The 16,832-nt window shown below is 35.0% G+C and overlaps 2 protein-coding genes across 2 annotated transcripts; one reads left to right on the top strand and one right to left on the bottom strand.

Moving 5' to 3' along the window:
• Positions 1-447: 447 nt before the first annotated feature.
• Positions 448-2,382, bottom strand: LOC6640276 (adenosine kinase). Its single transcript, XM_002063155.4, has 3 exons — positions 1,838-2,382; positions 1,557-1,712; positions 448-1,496 (listed from the first exon to the last, which is right to left on the bottom strand). Exons 1-3 carry the CDS (start codon positions 1,915-1,917, stop codon positions 629-631), a joined length of 1,104 nt encoding a protein of 367 aa, XP_002063191.1. The 5' UTR covers positions 1,918-2,382; the 3' UTR covers positions 448-628.
• Positions 2,383-6,777: 4,395 nt separating this feature from the next.
• Positions 6,778-8,255, top strand: LOC6640073 (growth arrest and DNA damage-inducible protein GADD45 alpha). Its single transcript, XM_002063156.4, has one exon. It carries the CDS (start codon positions 7,055-7,057, stop codon positions 7,517-7,519), a length of 465 nt encoding a protein of 154 aa, XP_002063192.1. The 5' UTR covers positions 6,778-7,054; the 3' UTR covers positions 7,520-8,255.
• The last annotated feature ends 8,577 nt before the right edge of the window (positions 8,256-16,832 follow it).

The raw sequence follows: 16,832 nt of genomic DNA, 5'->3' as shown, positions 1-16,832 counted from the left end.
TCCAGTTAAATTCAAGTAATTAAACAACAAAAAGAAAACAACAGCGCAAATAGAAAGTGTTAATGAACCAAAATACATAATCAAATACAAAATTATCTGAGTTGAACGATAAGGCAATTCGACTTCATTTAAATATACTTCAACTGACATATCATATGTCATAATTATGACAGGGAATTTACTTACAGCTGATTATAAATTATTGCAAAAACCTCGCCTCTGCTCGTTTATTTATCATCTTTTACATTTTTGCCAATCATCAATAGTTCATATGACCTTTGCTATTGACTGTCGTGCTGATAAGCTATCAGTTTTGTGCCAAAATTTGAGATACATATAGAGTACAGTCTATTTACCAAGGTCAAGTAAATATAATTTCCAACTATGGATTATCTTTTATACTCATTAACACTAAGTGCAAATGCACTTTAAGTAAAAACAAATGACTTTTGTTTTATACGAGATTGTTATATATTCAGCTTAATGACTAAGTACATTGCTTTGAGAAGGAACTAACTACTAAATGGATGTACAAGATTCATACAAACAAAAGTCTACTTTGGTGCCATATTTTGTGTGTGTGCTCACTCACTTATTAAAGAGATTATGGGTGAATAAAATCATAAATTCATGTCTGAGGAAGATTGCAACCAACTTGTGTGACCACTTTGGCGGCCACATTTGTGGCAATGCGTATGCTTTCGCTCAGGGAACGCCTCTCCAGCCAGGCATGTAGGAAACCAGCCACAAATGAATCACCAGCACCTGTTGCATCCACCAGTTCGTCCACCTGTTGAGCTCGATAGTCCTCAAAGATAATGGGACCTGCAGCAGATTGTTCTTCCACATAGTTGGTGATAATCTGAACACCCTTTGAACCATTTGTGATAAGTATTACTTTAATATTGCCACCTTCAAGCAATTTCTCGGCCAATTCATCGATACTGGTGTGACCCGTTGCTTTGACCAGTTCCTCGAACTCTTGACGATTGCCAAAAATGAAGAAAGCTCTCAACGCCAATTGCATTATGGTCTGAGTGTGATTTTTCACAATATATGGAGCACTTAGATTCAAGGCCATGCGACGACGTTCTCTAATCAAATGATGCATTATATAAACACAGACTTCTTCACGCTTGGGCACAAAGAAACCTTCGATATATACAATTTGTCGTCGTTCCACTGGACGTAAGAATGTCTCGCCCTCATGGATGACGGCATGTTTGAATGGCTCAAGTGAATATAAAGCCGAGGCACCAATATTCGCATACAAAGTGGGATTATCATTATACATAAGGCACACACATTGTCCAGTATGGGAGGAGTCCACAGTCTGTAGTTTGGCATCAATTCCACGTTCTTCGAATATCGAACGCAATTGTTCGGCATGTTTATCGGCTCCCACGGCTCCAAAGAACAAAGCATCTGTACCCAATTGCTTTAAGATTCGAACTGTATTAAGAGCAGAGCCGCCGGGATTCGTCAGACAATGGGAACTGAACACAGAAAATTAACGTGTTAATTGGCAAATGTGAAACTTATAAATCATGTTTTACCTATTGGCAGCATCCAAAGCCAGTTGGTTCAGCTTCTCCAGTTCCATTTCGCCTTTCGAACCCATTTTTAGATCATAACGCTTAAGTAATTCCGGATCTTCTAGTTTGACTATGCGATCCAGCAGAACATTGCCAAAACAAATCACTTTTCGTGGTCTAAAAATAGATAATTTTGGGAAAGGTCGTCCTATTAATCACTTTTGGAACTCCCCCTCAAATGAATTCCCCAGTTGAGTTTTCGCACAGTGTGAAAAGCTTCAATTTTTATGGTAAAAACTCACGTGTGGCTAGAACATTGCGTGCCATTGATCTGGGAGCCGGCACCGAATAGTTTCTCATAGGCATAGTGTAGATACTCCATTGTAAACAAATTTTTCTATATAGAAATGTATTCCGTTTGATCGATTATCGCCGACGAGGGGGTTTTACGTTATATTTTTTTTGTAATAAAACAAAACTTTTCTCCCGTTAACCGTCACTTCCGTCGACCAGCAACGAACTGAATGAGTGCCAGCCGGTTTTTGTTGCCTGTTTTTATCTTACTTCAACATTCGCTTCAACGAATGACGCTTTAGTTTCCATTCCATGGCAGTTAATACTCTTGACTTCTTTTTTGTTTTGGGGGCATATCAAGATTTGGTCATTTCTTTTAGTCTTCTCATCTTGCTTGTTGTTGTTTTCGTTTCTTGACTTCTTTGACTTTGATGAGAGCTTTTGGTTTTTACTCAAAGCGTCTGCGTGGGCTGGACGGTGTTGTATAGCAATGTTACTTAATAATTGTTTTGAGAATTTGAACTTTAAAATGTCACAAAGTAATTGTTATGGTTCTAATGACTTAATTATCACCAGGCAGGTTATGTAAATATTATAGAAATTAAAAACAAATGTATAATTTGCACGTTAACCAACACTGAAGATTTAAATGAAACAGATGTTCGTTTGTTTATATTGACAGAACAGAAGAGAGCAGAGCTTTTTCAAAAGCCGGTAAAACCAAGAGAGAGAGAGAGAAAGTGAGAGCACAAAATGGTGGTGAATAGAAAGAAAATGGTGGGAGCGAACAAAAGCTATGGAAGTCAAAATGGTGCTGCCAACCTGATTGTGAAAGCTGTTTAATAAATTTGAAAACTAACGTATTTCTGTGATGCATTTTGCATTATTCAATATTTATGCAAATTTTTCGCATTTAAGCTTTAGGGAATTCCATACAAATTTACTATATAATTTACATTTACGTCTCTCGAGATCGTCACGCTTAATAATTTCACAATTTTGGGTAAACTACAAGTCTATCTAAAGAAACCGTTCAACCACCAATGGGAATCACCTTGATAAAGCTTGAGCCTCGTTAGCCAATCCACTTATTTTAATCAAAAAAACTAACCAAGAGCAAAAAGTACCAACTAGCCATGATAAAATTACCCTCACACTCATAAATTTTTGGAGGGGCTATTGTATGTAGAACTGCCTTCACTTGGCTCGGGGTTTTCCCGCTCAAAAATAAAAATCCCCATTATCTATATGCATGTTGCTGCTGCTGCATTCACATCTTGGCCAGACCGGCAAACTGGGCAATGGTGCACGTGAGGGAAACGCGACGATAGCGGTGACGATGCCTGAAACATCAGGTAAGACAAACTGAACCGAACTTTGGACTCACCTCCATACCACAAGTTAAAAGTAAAACTGGCTCAATGCAAAACGCACCAATTTGGGGGAATTCTCAAAACCAGTTTTCCTTGTCAACCATGCCATTTGAGCGAGGGAGAGACGTTTGGTATGTATGAAGTACTGGTGTTGGCCACGTTTTTTTTAGCTTCTCCGGCATGATTCAGCATTTAGGCATTTCACCACAAGACGAATTGATGCACCATCAAAATGCAGACAATAACAGGTAAACACTTGCAGCTGTTATTTGACACCGAAATCCATGTACAATGGTCAGGTACAGGGCCATAGTTCATTGGCCACTTTTGAGACAATTTTGGCGCGCAAAAAGTCATTTTTTTGCTTACTACAAACAACAAGCTTTATGCTGATTTTAACATATGCAAGCCGTGTTATTGTCATATATATTTTTTTATAGTTTTTTCATAGGTCAGTATTATTAAAAAGAAGAAAAAAAAAACCAAAACATTTTGGTAAACGTGAGTAGTTCCTCGTAGTTAAACTTGCGAACAATACCAGAAGAAGAGTATATCTACTTTAGGTTCATTGTATTGTGTATTTATTTGTTGTGTTTATTATAAATTCAAATTACACTTCGTTATGATTTTATTCTGTTTTCCAGGAAGTTCATTAAACTCTTTAAAAATTATTTTGCATTAATTTTGTGAAATTTAACAATAATGCCAAAATAAACAAAAAGGGTGGGAACAAGTTCAAAATTGTGCAGAAGTACAGTTATGTTAAAGATTTAAATTAAATTGTTAGGTATTAATTCAAAATATATAAAGATTGCATTTCAAAGATACACAAAAATTTATGTTTATTATTTCGGAGAAGACGCTTGGCAACAGCGACAAGAGTTTATCATATTTCACAATAAGTTTAAATATAGAAATTTGGTAGTAAAGCAAAATGAAATGATGACTCTCTGAGCCATAAACTGTAAGAAAATGGAATTATTCAAATTTTCATTAAATGATGGTTAGGAGACGACAATAGAAATATATTAAATTTTAATGAAACCATATTAGAAATTATTGCTAACAAATTTATATATAAGTACACGTTGCAATATTATGGTAACAATAATATTATTTATATGTTTTTTTTATGGATATTCCCATATTCAAGCATTTTTGAATGCAAAATAAAAACGAACACTTTAGTTAATTTGTTAGCACATAAAAATCTTTATATTTCTTAGCCTTTGAACGTTAACTATTTGGTATTTAATTATGATTTTAGTATACAATTTGTAGGTTTGTGACAAAAGTGTTTCCATTATATTTGTTTCCACTATTATTTCCGTTTTTAAGGTTTTGAATGTTATTTTCTTTAACATTTCATTTAACAAAAATTACTTTTATCAAGTAAAAATCTGTTATTACTCAATTTTGAGTTATTTGGCATTATAATTATTATTGGATTATTGGAATTGATATTAACTTTTGGACATATTTAAAACCATTGAATATTTATTATTTAAGAGATTTTTAATGTTCTTTCTATAAGGTTTTTGCAGGGATTATATAATATTTCAGAGTCCTACAATTTTATATCTAGATTAGTGAACATTTCAGCTTGACGAATGCGTTTTCAAGTCTCAATGACCTAAATTAAAGTCCAGCAAATATCGAAAACGGGGTTCCTGTGAAAATATTATAATGTGCTAAGTGGCAAGGAAAACGAAAATTGTTCTCAATGTTATGTAAAGTTGGTTACTTGGGTATTAAGGGCAATATCCATTTTATTGACACAAAAAGGTTAAAAATCTTTAAAAATTTGCTAGCTTAGTTAATATTTTCAACACGTGTTAAATAAAGATTTAAAATAAAGATTAAAATGTGGTTGATGAAGCTTAAATTTTATTTTTAAGCTTCATCAACCACATTAGGCAAATTTAGTTCACCTCCTCATGACATTTTTACAGACCAAATGAAAAACCCTTCCCCACCTTTATGACAAAATCAAAGCCCGCCTTAATATAGTAAAACATTTTTAACTTCTTCTAATGTTAAGAAACAACAATAAATGATAGAATTATTCCGCAATTTCCTTTCAAGTCTTTTATGATTTCCCAAAGAAGAACTTGCTCTTGTTATAAATATCACCCTGTCTTGAAAAGTAAAATAAAGAGGCCCGGATAGTTGTTGATTAAGAAATGTATGCATATCGAACCATCCCAAAAATTCAAAACAATAAACAAGCAGAGTTGGGTGGGATTTTCATTCGGGAGGGGTTGGAGATGGGTTAAAAGTGCTGATTGGGCATCAGTTTATTCAACCCCCATTGACATGTGAGAGTATGTAGTAAATGAGAGCTTGCATACAGGTGCATTTTTGCAGGTGGCTATTTATAAAACTTGTCATTCGACATTAATAACAACGAATAAACTGTACACCCTTCGTCAACACAAATATGCTTGGCGAATCAAAATAAAACGCCCAAAAGACAAAAACAAAACAAAAGTATTTCATTTAAATCAAAATGCATTGACTAAGTAAGAATATACGCGCCAATTTAGCGGATGGGTAGTTGAACTCGTCGGATATACATATATAGTATATATGTATATGGCGTAGTTATTTCACTTAACTGTCCCGAGGTTCAATTGATAAAAAGCAACAGACAATTTTCTGTATAAAAAGTGTGTAAATAAGAGCACGGGAAGAAGCTATTGACACCTTTTTTTTGCGCCACACGTGCTTTTTGTGTTAAGAGTTAACCCAACACCCACAACAGCTCCCCCCAGGACAGATTTCATTCACTAAAAATTCAAATGAAAAGTTTTTAATTCATTTCATTTAAATTTTATATACAAAAGTTTGTCGTACGTCGCGACGCCTGAAGAGATCATTAATTAGTAAAATCGAGAGACCTTGACGTCAAAAATTGACTCACTTATGATAATGGTATTGTTTCTTAGGTTTTTCTCAACACTTTTTTGGCTTCTTGCCACTTGGTACGCCGAATCGGATTGAGTTCAGATGAAAAATAATGATTTTGGTAAAAATTCAATTTACTTGAAATTTGCTGACAAATTTTCGGAAACTAAGAAATTTAACAAATCTCTTAGAAGCCTTTATCAAGTGTTATGACCTCCAAATAACTGCAAGTGCACCCCATGGAAAGAAACGCCCAAAAACCAAAAAAAAAAAACATGCTAATTAACCAAATAAAATCGTAAAATAAAATTTAACGGAAATCTTAAAGCTGAGACTGGCAAAAAATACAAATTTTTTTTATGAGAGCAAAGGCGTTAAGTGAAATTTTACCTGGAAGAAATACAAAACCCCAAGAGCATACAAAGAGAAGAGCAAAACGAACAAGCAAGAGCGAAAGAGTGAGAGAGAGAGAGACACGTATGGGGGATTTTACGCAGGCCCCCATAATTCCCCAAAAGAGAGCGTCACACTTCGCTCACTTACTCACTCACTGGGGGCTCTCTCTGAATATTGCCTGATGAAATTCCATAGAAATCGTTCCCCACGGAGAGGGCAGCTATAAAAGCTCCAAGCTACAAGTTTGAGGCATTCATTGTGAAATTGCAAATCAAAATTGAAGCAACGTTGAGACACGGTTAACGCAGATCGGCGGTTAAACAGCAAAAAAAAAAGAGCGCAAAGCTAAAAAACGTGAAAAGAATTTCATAATCAAAAGTTAATTAACAAATACAAAACAAAAACAAAAATACAGACACTATAATAAAGACTACGCTAAAAAGCAGTGCAAGTCAGTGCCAAGCCATTAAGAAGCTTTTGTATAAGCCAAAAAACAAAATTTTAAACCAAACGCAACTGGATAATCCATCTAAAACAAAATCAAACAAAATGGTCGTTGAGGAATCTACAGCAATGCATCAACATCAATTGGATATGGAGTGTGCTCCCATTGGACGCACTGTGAAGCAGGCTCTACTGCGGGCCCAGATGGAATCACGCGTCATTGTTGGACTATCGGCTGCCATCAATGTCTTATCAAAATCACCAGAGGGTTCACTCTTCTGCCTCATGGCAGTGCCCAAGGATGGTGACTCGGCAACTCATATGCATGAGGTTCTATTGGAGGCCTTTTGCTATGAGAATGACATCTATGTGATCAAAGTGGACGATGCCATGAAATTGAGCCGCATTCTGGGACAGGAGACCATCGAATCGTGCTGTCTGGTGCAAAAGACCTGGACTGGTGAACTGAATGAGGAGCAGCTCAATAAGGCCGAAAATCAATTGGTCGACTATTGTGAAGCCCATTGGGATGCACCACAACATCCCATTGTTCAGCTGCCGGCTGTGTAGAATGTGTGATCTAACCCATTACATATTGAATTGAAATACCATGCCCAATAAGATGGCAAGCGATGAACAAATTTCACCACAAGTTTCAAACAAAACAGAAAACAGAAAATTCAAAAACCAAAAAACCAGTTAAAGGTTGATGACTCGCAAACGTTTTGGAGAGTTCCTTGGAAGGGAAACCGACGTACGGTATCAGCTTATAACACACTATATATACATATATACATATATATCCAGTATATACCTTAAGCGATATATATATAAAGCTATTATAAAGCTACTTATATTGTATCAAGAGGATGGATATAATTGGAGAGGGCGACCTTCATTGAAGCCCGGCAATAGCGGCCAGCCACATCGAATGCAGTAGAACTTGCAGTTGAAGTAGCCGCGGAAGTAACACATACACTTACACTCAAACAAACACACACACAAATACTCTTAAACATACACAAACACACTTAAACATACACACACACAGAAACACAGAGATACTCGCTCTCATTTCGTAATTTCGCAATATTGCGGACTGTGAGATACAGATACAATTGTACCTACAGACATACAAAGCGCGTGACCAGCTGCTGGCTGAATTTTTCTTTAACATACAATCTATATACATATTGATAATGTCAAATCTATATAATTTCTAGTTCATACTGAACTTATTGTATTTAAAAAAAAAATTAAAGTCTTGTTATGTTAGCTTTTCAACAAACATACAAAAAAAAAAAAACAAACTGAAAAAATTGTTATTTAATTTTAGGTTAAATGAAAAATATTTTCATAAAAAAAAAATACAAAAAAAAAATGGAAAATAAAATTGTAATTTAAAAATGGAAATTTCTTTGGTCTTGTCATTCTGGGGAGGGTGAGAATTAATTGGGGAATTATCATACAGCTCTACTCACACACTTCTTTGACGTCAATACAATCGATCTTGCAAGCCCCAGAGCCCCAGCAATGAGTCTCTCTGGGGAATTCCCCACTGAACATGCTTGCCAAGCGTATTATGGCTCCCTCTTATCAATTAAATTCTGCGAAAAGGTTTATTTTTTCCCTTATATCTCGATATATATACACACATACAGTATATCGAATATGAAACAAAACAAAATAAGGCAGAGCGATTTCAGAGAGTTTAAGCGAGACCTGTTTAGTATATGGCCTATAATCAATGTCAGACATCGTACTATTAATTTTTTTTTTTGTTTTATAGCCAGAGAGCGTGTCTTGAACACACATGGAAAAATCACTGGAAAGATTTTGGTTTTAATATGATTAGCGAGATAATTTAGCCATAGGTCAGTTCAGTCGTTATGTCTGGGCACGATTTTTCCCCAGTAGAAGAAACATTTCCAGAGATAGTAGAAATTTTAGTTTTGATTGATTCCCATATCTTTAGGCGGAAACCAGAGTTCTCATTGCCTGAAAGACCTTAATAATTCACTGCATTTATGTACTTTAGAAATGCAATATATCAGGTACTTAATAAGCTGGCAACGTTTTGCCATATTGTTTAGAATTATTAGAGCCTAGTTTTTGCCACCTAAACAAGCAAAGGCCTTTCTATGTGTGTAGATATTTACTTAGTGCATTTTAACTTTTTTTTTTTTGCTATTGGCATCTGTTTGTGTTTTTTTTTTTTTTCTCCCAGGTGGTTATACAATAAGTGAACGAATTGCAATTACCAACTACTCAGTTAATCATCACTTTGTACTTTACACATTGTATGGAAAATCAAGCGTGAATTCCCAAGAACCTTAACAATTGGGCATGAACAAAATTTCGGTCAAGTCATGATTGGTAAGCTGAGTAATACTACCATGTGGCCATTGACTGATTTAAGCTGAAATTTGGCTGCCTGAAGCTGGCATACTTTCACATGGCAAAAACCGGGGGGAAAAACCAATTGATTTTTTTGGAGGCATGGCATCTTAAACTGTTTGAGGGGGCATCAATTGTTGTACTCTGAGCAGTTTGCTTAGTTTTTTTTTGATTTAGTCAAATACGGAATCAAGCCGAATAAAGCGTGACTTGCAAGACTTGAAGGCAGACGAGACAAGATATATATGATAGAAAAGCAAAGTGCAAATTTCAAAGATTGAAATATGTATATTGCGGCGATGTCGTCGAAGGTAAATATGAATCATATTGTCATTCAGTTTTGGTGCTAGGCGCTCCCCATGAAATTATTAGCATATTCTCAAATGATAAATTGGATATTGGACATAGGAATACCCCCACTTGACACTCTACAACCTGTTGACGCTCAGACGGCTCACGGCTGATGATCGGTTCAATTTTAACGGTCAAACTAGTTTTAATTTTCGTGACCAGCTGCTGTACATGTGACAGACATGAGCGCGTGCTATGCTATTTACCTGACGTGCCAATACATTACAGTTAAAGCTAGGCCCCTCGCACTTGGCCCCAGAGTCAATTGGTCGTTTGATACTTGGCTAAGCAATGAATTTTAAGCCAAGTCGTAATACTTAATGCGTAGACTAATTCAAGTGAAACAATAATAATCCTGTTGTATTGAAGATACGTAATACACAAGAAAAATATTTATGTGTTATTCCAAATAATGTTATTTCCCCATCATAAGCTGCAGTTCAACAAAAACTTGGCTTATCAATGTTTGTGCTCATTTAAATACAGCGTGACTTCAAATCTGCGGTGTTTCTCTGGAACTCGTGCCACAACGAAACGCATTATCAGTAAAGGAGACTAATAAGCGCCTTCTGAATACCCTTTCTTTCTCTCTCTCCCTCTCTTAAAATAAAACTATTCTCTAAAAACATTTCTTTCAATATTAGCTTGAAAAAAATTAATAATAACTGAAAACTCTTTTTTTTAAACTATTTAAAGTAATTAGTGTGAGGGGAACATAATCCTTAAAGAATTATATGTTCTCCTATGTATCACCAAACTAATTAAAAAGTAGCATATAAACATTTAAATGTTGGTCCACAATTCAAGGCTATAAAAAACAAGAGTTTTGATGATAAGAAACCACTGAGAGTGTGTTTCATGGAAAACCCACAAAACTGTTTGATAATACAAAATACTAACTAAATTGAGCTTTTAATTTACAGCAAACGATTCAGGGGAACTTCTCATAAAAAAAAAAAATTGTTTAGGACAGAGCCCTCAAATGCACACAGACACAACACATACACATCTTTGTTATGAATGAATAAAAACAGGTTTACAAAACGTAAAAACCAAAGCACAACACTATATACTATATATATATTATTATATATCAGCATCTGTAGAACATCCCCCGCATATAAATGCAATCTTTTTGGTATTTCCAACAAACAATAATAATTGCAATAATTTTTTACTACAACAATTTTTTGACCTTTTCTCACCGACGGCAAAATTTTTAATTTATGGCAATGTACTTCGAACAATTAAAGCACCTAATATTTATTATTTAATATTGACTCTTTGGTGAAATTATTAGCTCTTAACAACAATAAGCATGAAATGGCATAAAATACAATTTTTCTATTCACACCAAGCAGATAACGAAGACGCCGCCAAAAAATGTGTGTAGGTATATGTACGTATATATGTATATATATATATATAATAAGAGAGAAAAGTAAACTAAACCAAATCTGTACTCTTTTTTTTTTTGCGGGGGGAGCCCTCTTTTTACAATCTATCCGAAAGGTGGACAATCAGCAGAATTCAATGGCAAACGAGACATTTAGAAGGTTATACATATAGAAACAAAGTGAACATAACATACCATTTCATAATTTCAAAACGATAAGAATTTGAATATTAGAGTATCAATTGGAATAGGGCGGTGAGTGCAAGTTGTTGTCGGTTAGTCCACTCCGTGGGGCAGGTCAAGATGGTTGATGTCCAGAGGGTTTTAGTGCCTGTCGAGGCGGTCCAGGTGGGCCCTCATCAGCCTTGTTATCTCGTCCGTTACCCATGGGATACCCAATGAACTGTGGATCCCAGCATTGGACGACAGGACGTTAGCATCGGACATGACTCTTAGGGCCTTTGTTTTGAAACCTTTGTATGATTTTACGGCTGAACATGCAGGCAGTGCCCCAAGTGGGATCAAGTAGGTCCATGCTGGAAAGCCTTTAGGACGGCCAGAGGTATTTGCTCAATCTTTGGTCCAGCATTTTCCTCTTTTCCATGATATGAGGTCGTCAGGTTAGCCTCTTATTAAAAATTAGGCCAAGGTAGCCATTAGCTTCTGGTATGATGGCGCTGTCCATACGTACTGCAGGATAGATCCCTCGTCTCAGCGTGAATGTAATGTGCGTCGACTTTTCGGGATTCACCATTATGATCCATCTGGCAAGCCAGTGATCAGTTTCGTCAAGCTGTCCTTGCAGTAGACTGCTGGCGACCGTTGGCGATTCATTCGTCGCAAGAAATGCCGTATCATCCGCAAGAGTGGAAGCTAGCATTCTATGATCCGAGCTGACTGACATGTCGGCCGTATTGATCGTGTACAGAACTGTGCCCAACACGCTACATCTCACGTAAAAGCCCAAGAAGATATGACTTGAGAAGTCCAAAGATTTGAGCTTGTATAACAGGCCTGTTTTACATCAAGGAAGGCTGCTGTACAATATTTCCTCTCCTCAAACGCTTCCAGAATTTTGTTGCTAATCCGAGGGCATTGTTCTGGCGTGCCATGACACTCCCTGAAGCCAAACTGGTGATCGGGGATCAAACCGTACTGTACTCTTTGAGCTCTATTTTATGACTTATTAAAGAATAAGCAAATTTATGCATCAATAAACATTTGTATAATCGCTTTTGTAATTTTAGGTGTTCCGGTTTATTACTTCATTTAACTGTCAAAGCAAAATATTTAATATTTCATTAACAAGGGCCAAACTTACATTCTTATCAAATGATAAAATCACAGACGGCAACTGCATTTAGTATTTACACTGTCAACCATGAACAAATGCAGGTATATAAGCTTATAATTCTTTCTAGATTCATCAGTCAATATACCCAAAAAAAAAAACAATTATTATGAACAAATTTTCAATAGTACTTGCTTTCGTGATGGCTTTGTCTATCAATGAGAATGTAATCCGACAGTTTTGTTTAAAAAACGTCTTTTACTTCAATTTATCTCTTATTCTTTTTGCTAGTTGTCTGCCAAAGTGAGAATGACAAATGCTGTGTGTGAGTCCCATAACAAGTCATGGGTTACTATTGAGTATTGCCGTCTAAAAGCGATTAACCGTGATAAGACAGTCTTTAATGTAAATGCAACCGTTCTTCATCCAGCTAAGAAAATCGACCTGAAATTACAATTTCTCAAAAAGGCCAATGGGTATAAGCCATGGCTAATCAATCAGGTTATCGATGCTTGTGCCTTTATGCAAAAATCGAATAATCCCGTACTTAAAATTGTGCATACCTTTTACAAAACTTATTCTACAATTAATCACACCTGTCCCTATGTGGTAAATCTAATATAAGATGTATAAAAGAAAATGTTTAAATTATACCTACTAATTCTTTTTTTCAGGGTAAACAAGTGCTAAAGGATTTTTATGTAACACCGGATCAGATACCATTGCCCTTGCCCACAGGGGATTATGGATTACTCATGACTTGGTTCTTTTCTGGTAGTCCTCAAGTCACAGTTAATGTATATTTCACTTTTGAGGAGGATCTATTAAAGCAGTAATATTTATAAGTTATATTCGTATTCTTTTAAAAAATAAATTTATTTAACTTCCCAATTGATTTTAATAATTTTATACATTGCTGAAAAATTGAATTAAATATATTTTTTGTACTTATTTGTAGCTAAAGTGCAATGCTGTTTACTTAACTCTTTTAGTTTTGTTTAGTGATTTTTAAAGGCCACATTTTATAAATTTTATAAGGCCATAGCCTAATGCATAAGCATCGGAATATTCATGCATCAATAACAATTTGATCTAATTTCTATAGTTTTACCAAAAAATTGCAAACTTTGTATCAGGTGATAAAATCACAAATTAGATAGGTTTCAATTGTTCACATAATGAGATACTTTTGCAAAAGCATGTTTATAATTTGGGTATTTACTATTGATTCTGGTATTAATACTGTTTTTCAACCATGAAAATTTCTTGATATATAAGGCAATAAATCCTTCCAAACTCACCAGTCGATATCTATAGACACAATAAATATGAATAGAATTTCAATAGTTCTGGTTTTAGTGATGGCTTTGTCTATCAATAAGAATGTAATCCCAGAGTTCTCTTTAAAACGTCTTTTTCTTTTACTTTTTTTGCAGTTTTCTGCCAAAGTGAGAATGACAAATGCTGTGTGTGAGTCCTATAACAAATCATGGGTGACCTTTGAACAATGTCGTCTAAAAGCTGTTAATCGTAATAAGACAATCATCAATATAATTGCCACGATTCACCATCCAGCTAAGAAAATCCACCTGAAATTAGAAGTTCTCAAGAAAGCGAATGGATACAAGCCTTGGCTATTCAGTCAGGTCATCGATGCTTGTGCTTTTATGAAAAGGTCGAACAATCCAGTGATGAAAATGGTGCATGGTTTTTATAAAGATTTTTCCACAATTAATCATACCTGTCCCTATGTGGTAAGTCAAATTGTATGCATGTAAACGTAAAATATCTATACCTTTCTTTATCTCAGGGCAAACAAGTGGTAAAGGACTTTTATATAACAGCGGATCAGATACCCGTACCCTTGCCTACAGGCGATTATGGTCTCCTTATGACTTGGATATTTTCTGGTACTCCTCAATTCCATACTAATGTGTATTATCATTATGAGGAGGACCTTTTAAAGCAATGATGAACAATGATCTTTGATGAACTAGTATCTTTGATGATTATAAGGGTTCGTACTATTTGCTATTCAAAGATTTTTCGAGCCTGTAAAGATTCATTGTCTCAAATTTAAGACAGAAACTACATTTACTTAACTTTTTCCCATTCTTTTTTTTTATTTTTAAGTGTTCTCTATCTTAAATATTAAAGCATTATCACTTAAGCTTTATCTTAAATGCGCTGTCACACCTGGCGTATACGCTATCATTGCTTTAAATGCCATTTTACATGATGTATCCATAAAAATATTGATTGTAAAAAACAGAGTCACTTTATAACTGATTTGTACTGTAATAAAACTAATCAATTGCAAAAAAAAGGAACCACAACTAGTGAGTAATTAGTGATTTACAATTTGTTTAACTTTTAAAGCAGAAAACTTAATCCATATATACTCTGATAAAGCCAAAGTAACCGATTTAATAATAATAACCATGAATTGGCATAAATCAAAAATTAATTCCCTCCCGGAGATAACAAAGATGCCGTACTTTATAAATATTTCTTGGGTAAAGGAATTTGAAATTACATTGGAAATTTTGAAATATTTTCTTTCGGCACGTGCTATATAAACACAAAGATTTTATGATCAGTTCTCGGAAGAAAACTGAACAATGCAATGTTTTTATATAAACAATCGTATTTATTTATTATTAATTTTTTTTTTATTTGAGATAAGAGTGGGCCAATTATACAGAGGTGAGAAAAGACTCCATTCTTCCAAATACCTATAAAGCAAGAAATATTTTGCTTATATATGAAATGACCTACAACCACATACATTTTTACTGGTCTCAAGGCACAATTTATTTACTCAAAAACAATTTTTATATCTATTTATTCTTAATAGAAAAGTCTTTCAACTGTGGTTGAGAAAATGTTAAACAAACATTGTTATTTGTAAATAAATCTAGATATTTTTTAGGTCTCTAGAATGTAGATTATTTACCAATTTTCATAAGCCTTTCAACTAAACAGTATTAAAGACTAGTTAAAACCTTTTTAAAGCCTGACTAGAAAACAATTGAAGAACTTTTCAAGCTAATCAATTTCAGTTAAAAGATTTATACAGTTATCAAATATGACAAGATGCAATATCAGTTCACGGGTCACAGTTTCGTTCCAGACAGGCTTCAGTTCATATAATCTTCACACATTTAAACCGGCTTTCGCTGGATTCTCACATGATTGACTACCCCTTTCCATTCAGATTAAAAGTCTACGGTTTAAATCGCACATGTGTGGGAAAACTAATAAAATAAAAAAGAAGAATGCAAATTAGATAATCAAACAGTGCAATATACTCTAGATATCTTTCTCTCTTTCTCGATACACCTTTATGAAATTGCGAAAAGCGTAAAACGCAATTGCACCTACATATCATTTTGTAGGTACGTACTGCCCTTCCCTTTCAGCCGTAACGTCTGCCACACTAGGCCAAATATTTACACAAACAAAGCCATGCAAAATTAACGCTACATTTATAATTGTGAAATAAATATAGACTGCGATCGGGCCAGGTTGGGTTATTTGCATTAAATATTTAATTAATGTTTATCGATTAATGGTGGGGCAGAAAAAAAAAATTAAATAAAATCGAAATTTCTCTTGACTCTGAGTCTCTCTCTCTCTCTCTGTCTCTCTTTGCTCTGTCTTCGAGAGACGATAATTATCATAGTTTCGTTGAATTTCACAAGAACATGGGTTAGGGAAGGTGAGGCAGTTTTCAGATAGCCGAAGGCGCCGCAGTAAACTGGAAAATGTGATAGCATGATTATCTCGCCGATTGAAAGATAGATAGAGAGAGTAGTAGTCAAAAGCGCGTGCCAAGACGAAAGTCAAATGTGATAAGAGAACTGATAACAAACCAAACAAAATGTTAAGTTCTCTTTGAAATGTTCTCTTTTTTATTCTCTTGCTGGGGGTTTTTGACATGTCCGAGCACGTTCTGAAGATACAATAAGTATTAATAAAAAGCACAGTTAAATTACTTATTGTTTTATTATACGATTATCACGATTTTGCACATTTTTCGTGTACCTGTCGCCCTCGAATCCCTACCTCGCTCCCTTCCTCTTCTCTTTATTCTTTTCAATCTTGGTCTGCTTACGCAAAACTCAGCTGGTTGCCATATGTACACACACACACACACACACACACATGAATGCATGTTAACCGTTATGTAAGTAAGTGAAGCCAAAGCAACTACCCAATCACCCAAAACAACCACCCACCCACCTTACCAGCTGCCCAAACAAGTGCGTCAATGTCGTAAAACTTTCTCACGTAAGTCAAAATCTTGTCTTGAGAATCTCGGATTATCCAATACGAGTCTCAGTCTTATATATGTATGCAAAGGCGTTAAAAAATGATTGTTAATTTTTATATGTCACTTAATGAAGTTATTGTCTCAACGGATGGACGTAGTCCGATATTCACTG

The sequence above is a fragment of the Drosophila willistoni genome (genome assembly GCF_018902025.1).
Source record: "Drosophila willistoni isolate 14030-0811.24 chromosome 2L unlocalized genomic scaffold, UCI_dwil_1.1 Seg196, whole genome shotgun sequence".
NCBI lineage: Eukaryota > Metazoa > Arthropoda > Insecta > Diptera > Drosophilidae > Drosophila > Drosophila willistoni.
Note: the sequence above shows the minus strand (reverse complement) of the source record. Positions and strands in the feature narration are given on the sequence as shown.

Bases quoted from the DNA above. Each gene is read 5' to 3' on its own strand.
- LOC6640276 (XM_002063155.4), bottom strand. From the start codon at position 1,917: ATGGAGTATCTACACTATGCCTATGAGAAACTATTCGGTGCCGGCTCC. The intron at 1,713-1,837 runs GTGAGTTTTTAC...ATCTATTTTTAG, and splicing joins ACGCAATGTTCTAGCCACAC to ACCACGAAAAGTGATTTGTT. The intron at 1,497-1,556 runs GTAAAACATGAT...TTCTGTGTTCAG, and splicing joins GCTTTGGATGCTGCCAATAG to TTCCCATTGTCTGACGAATC.
- LOC6640073 (XM_002063156.4), top strand. From the start codon at position 7,055: ATGGTCGTTGAGGAATCTACAGCAATGCATCAACATCAATTGGATATG.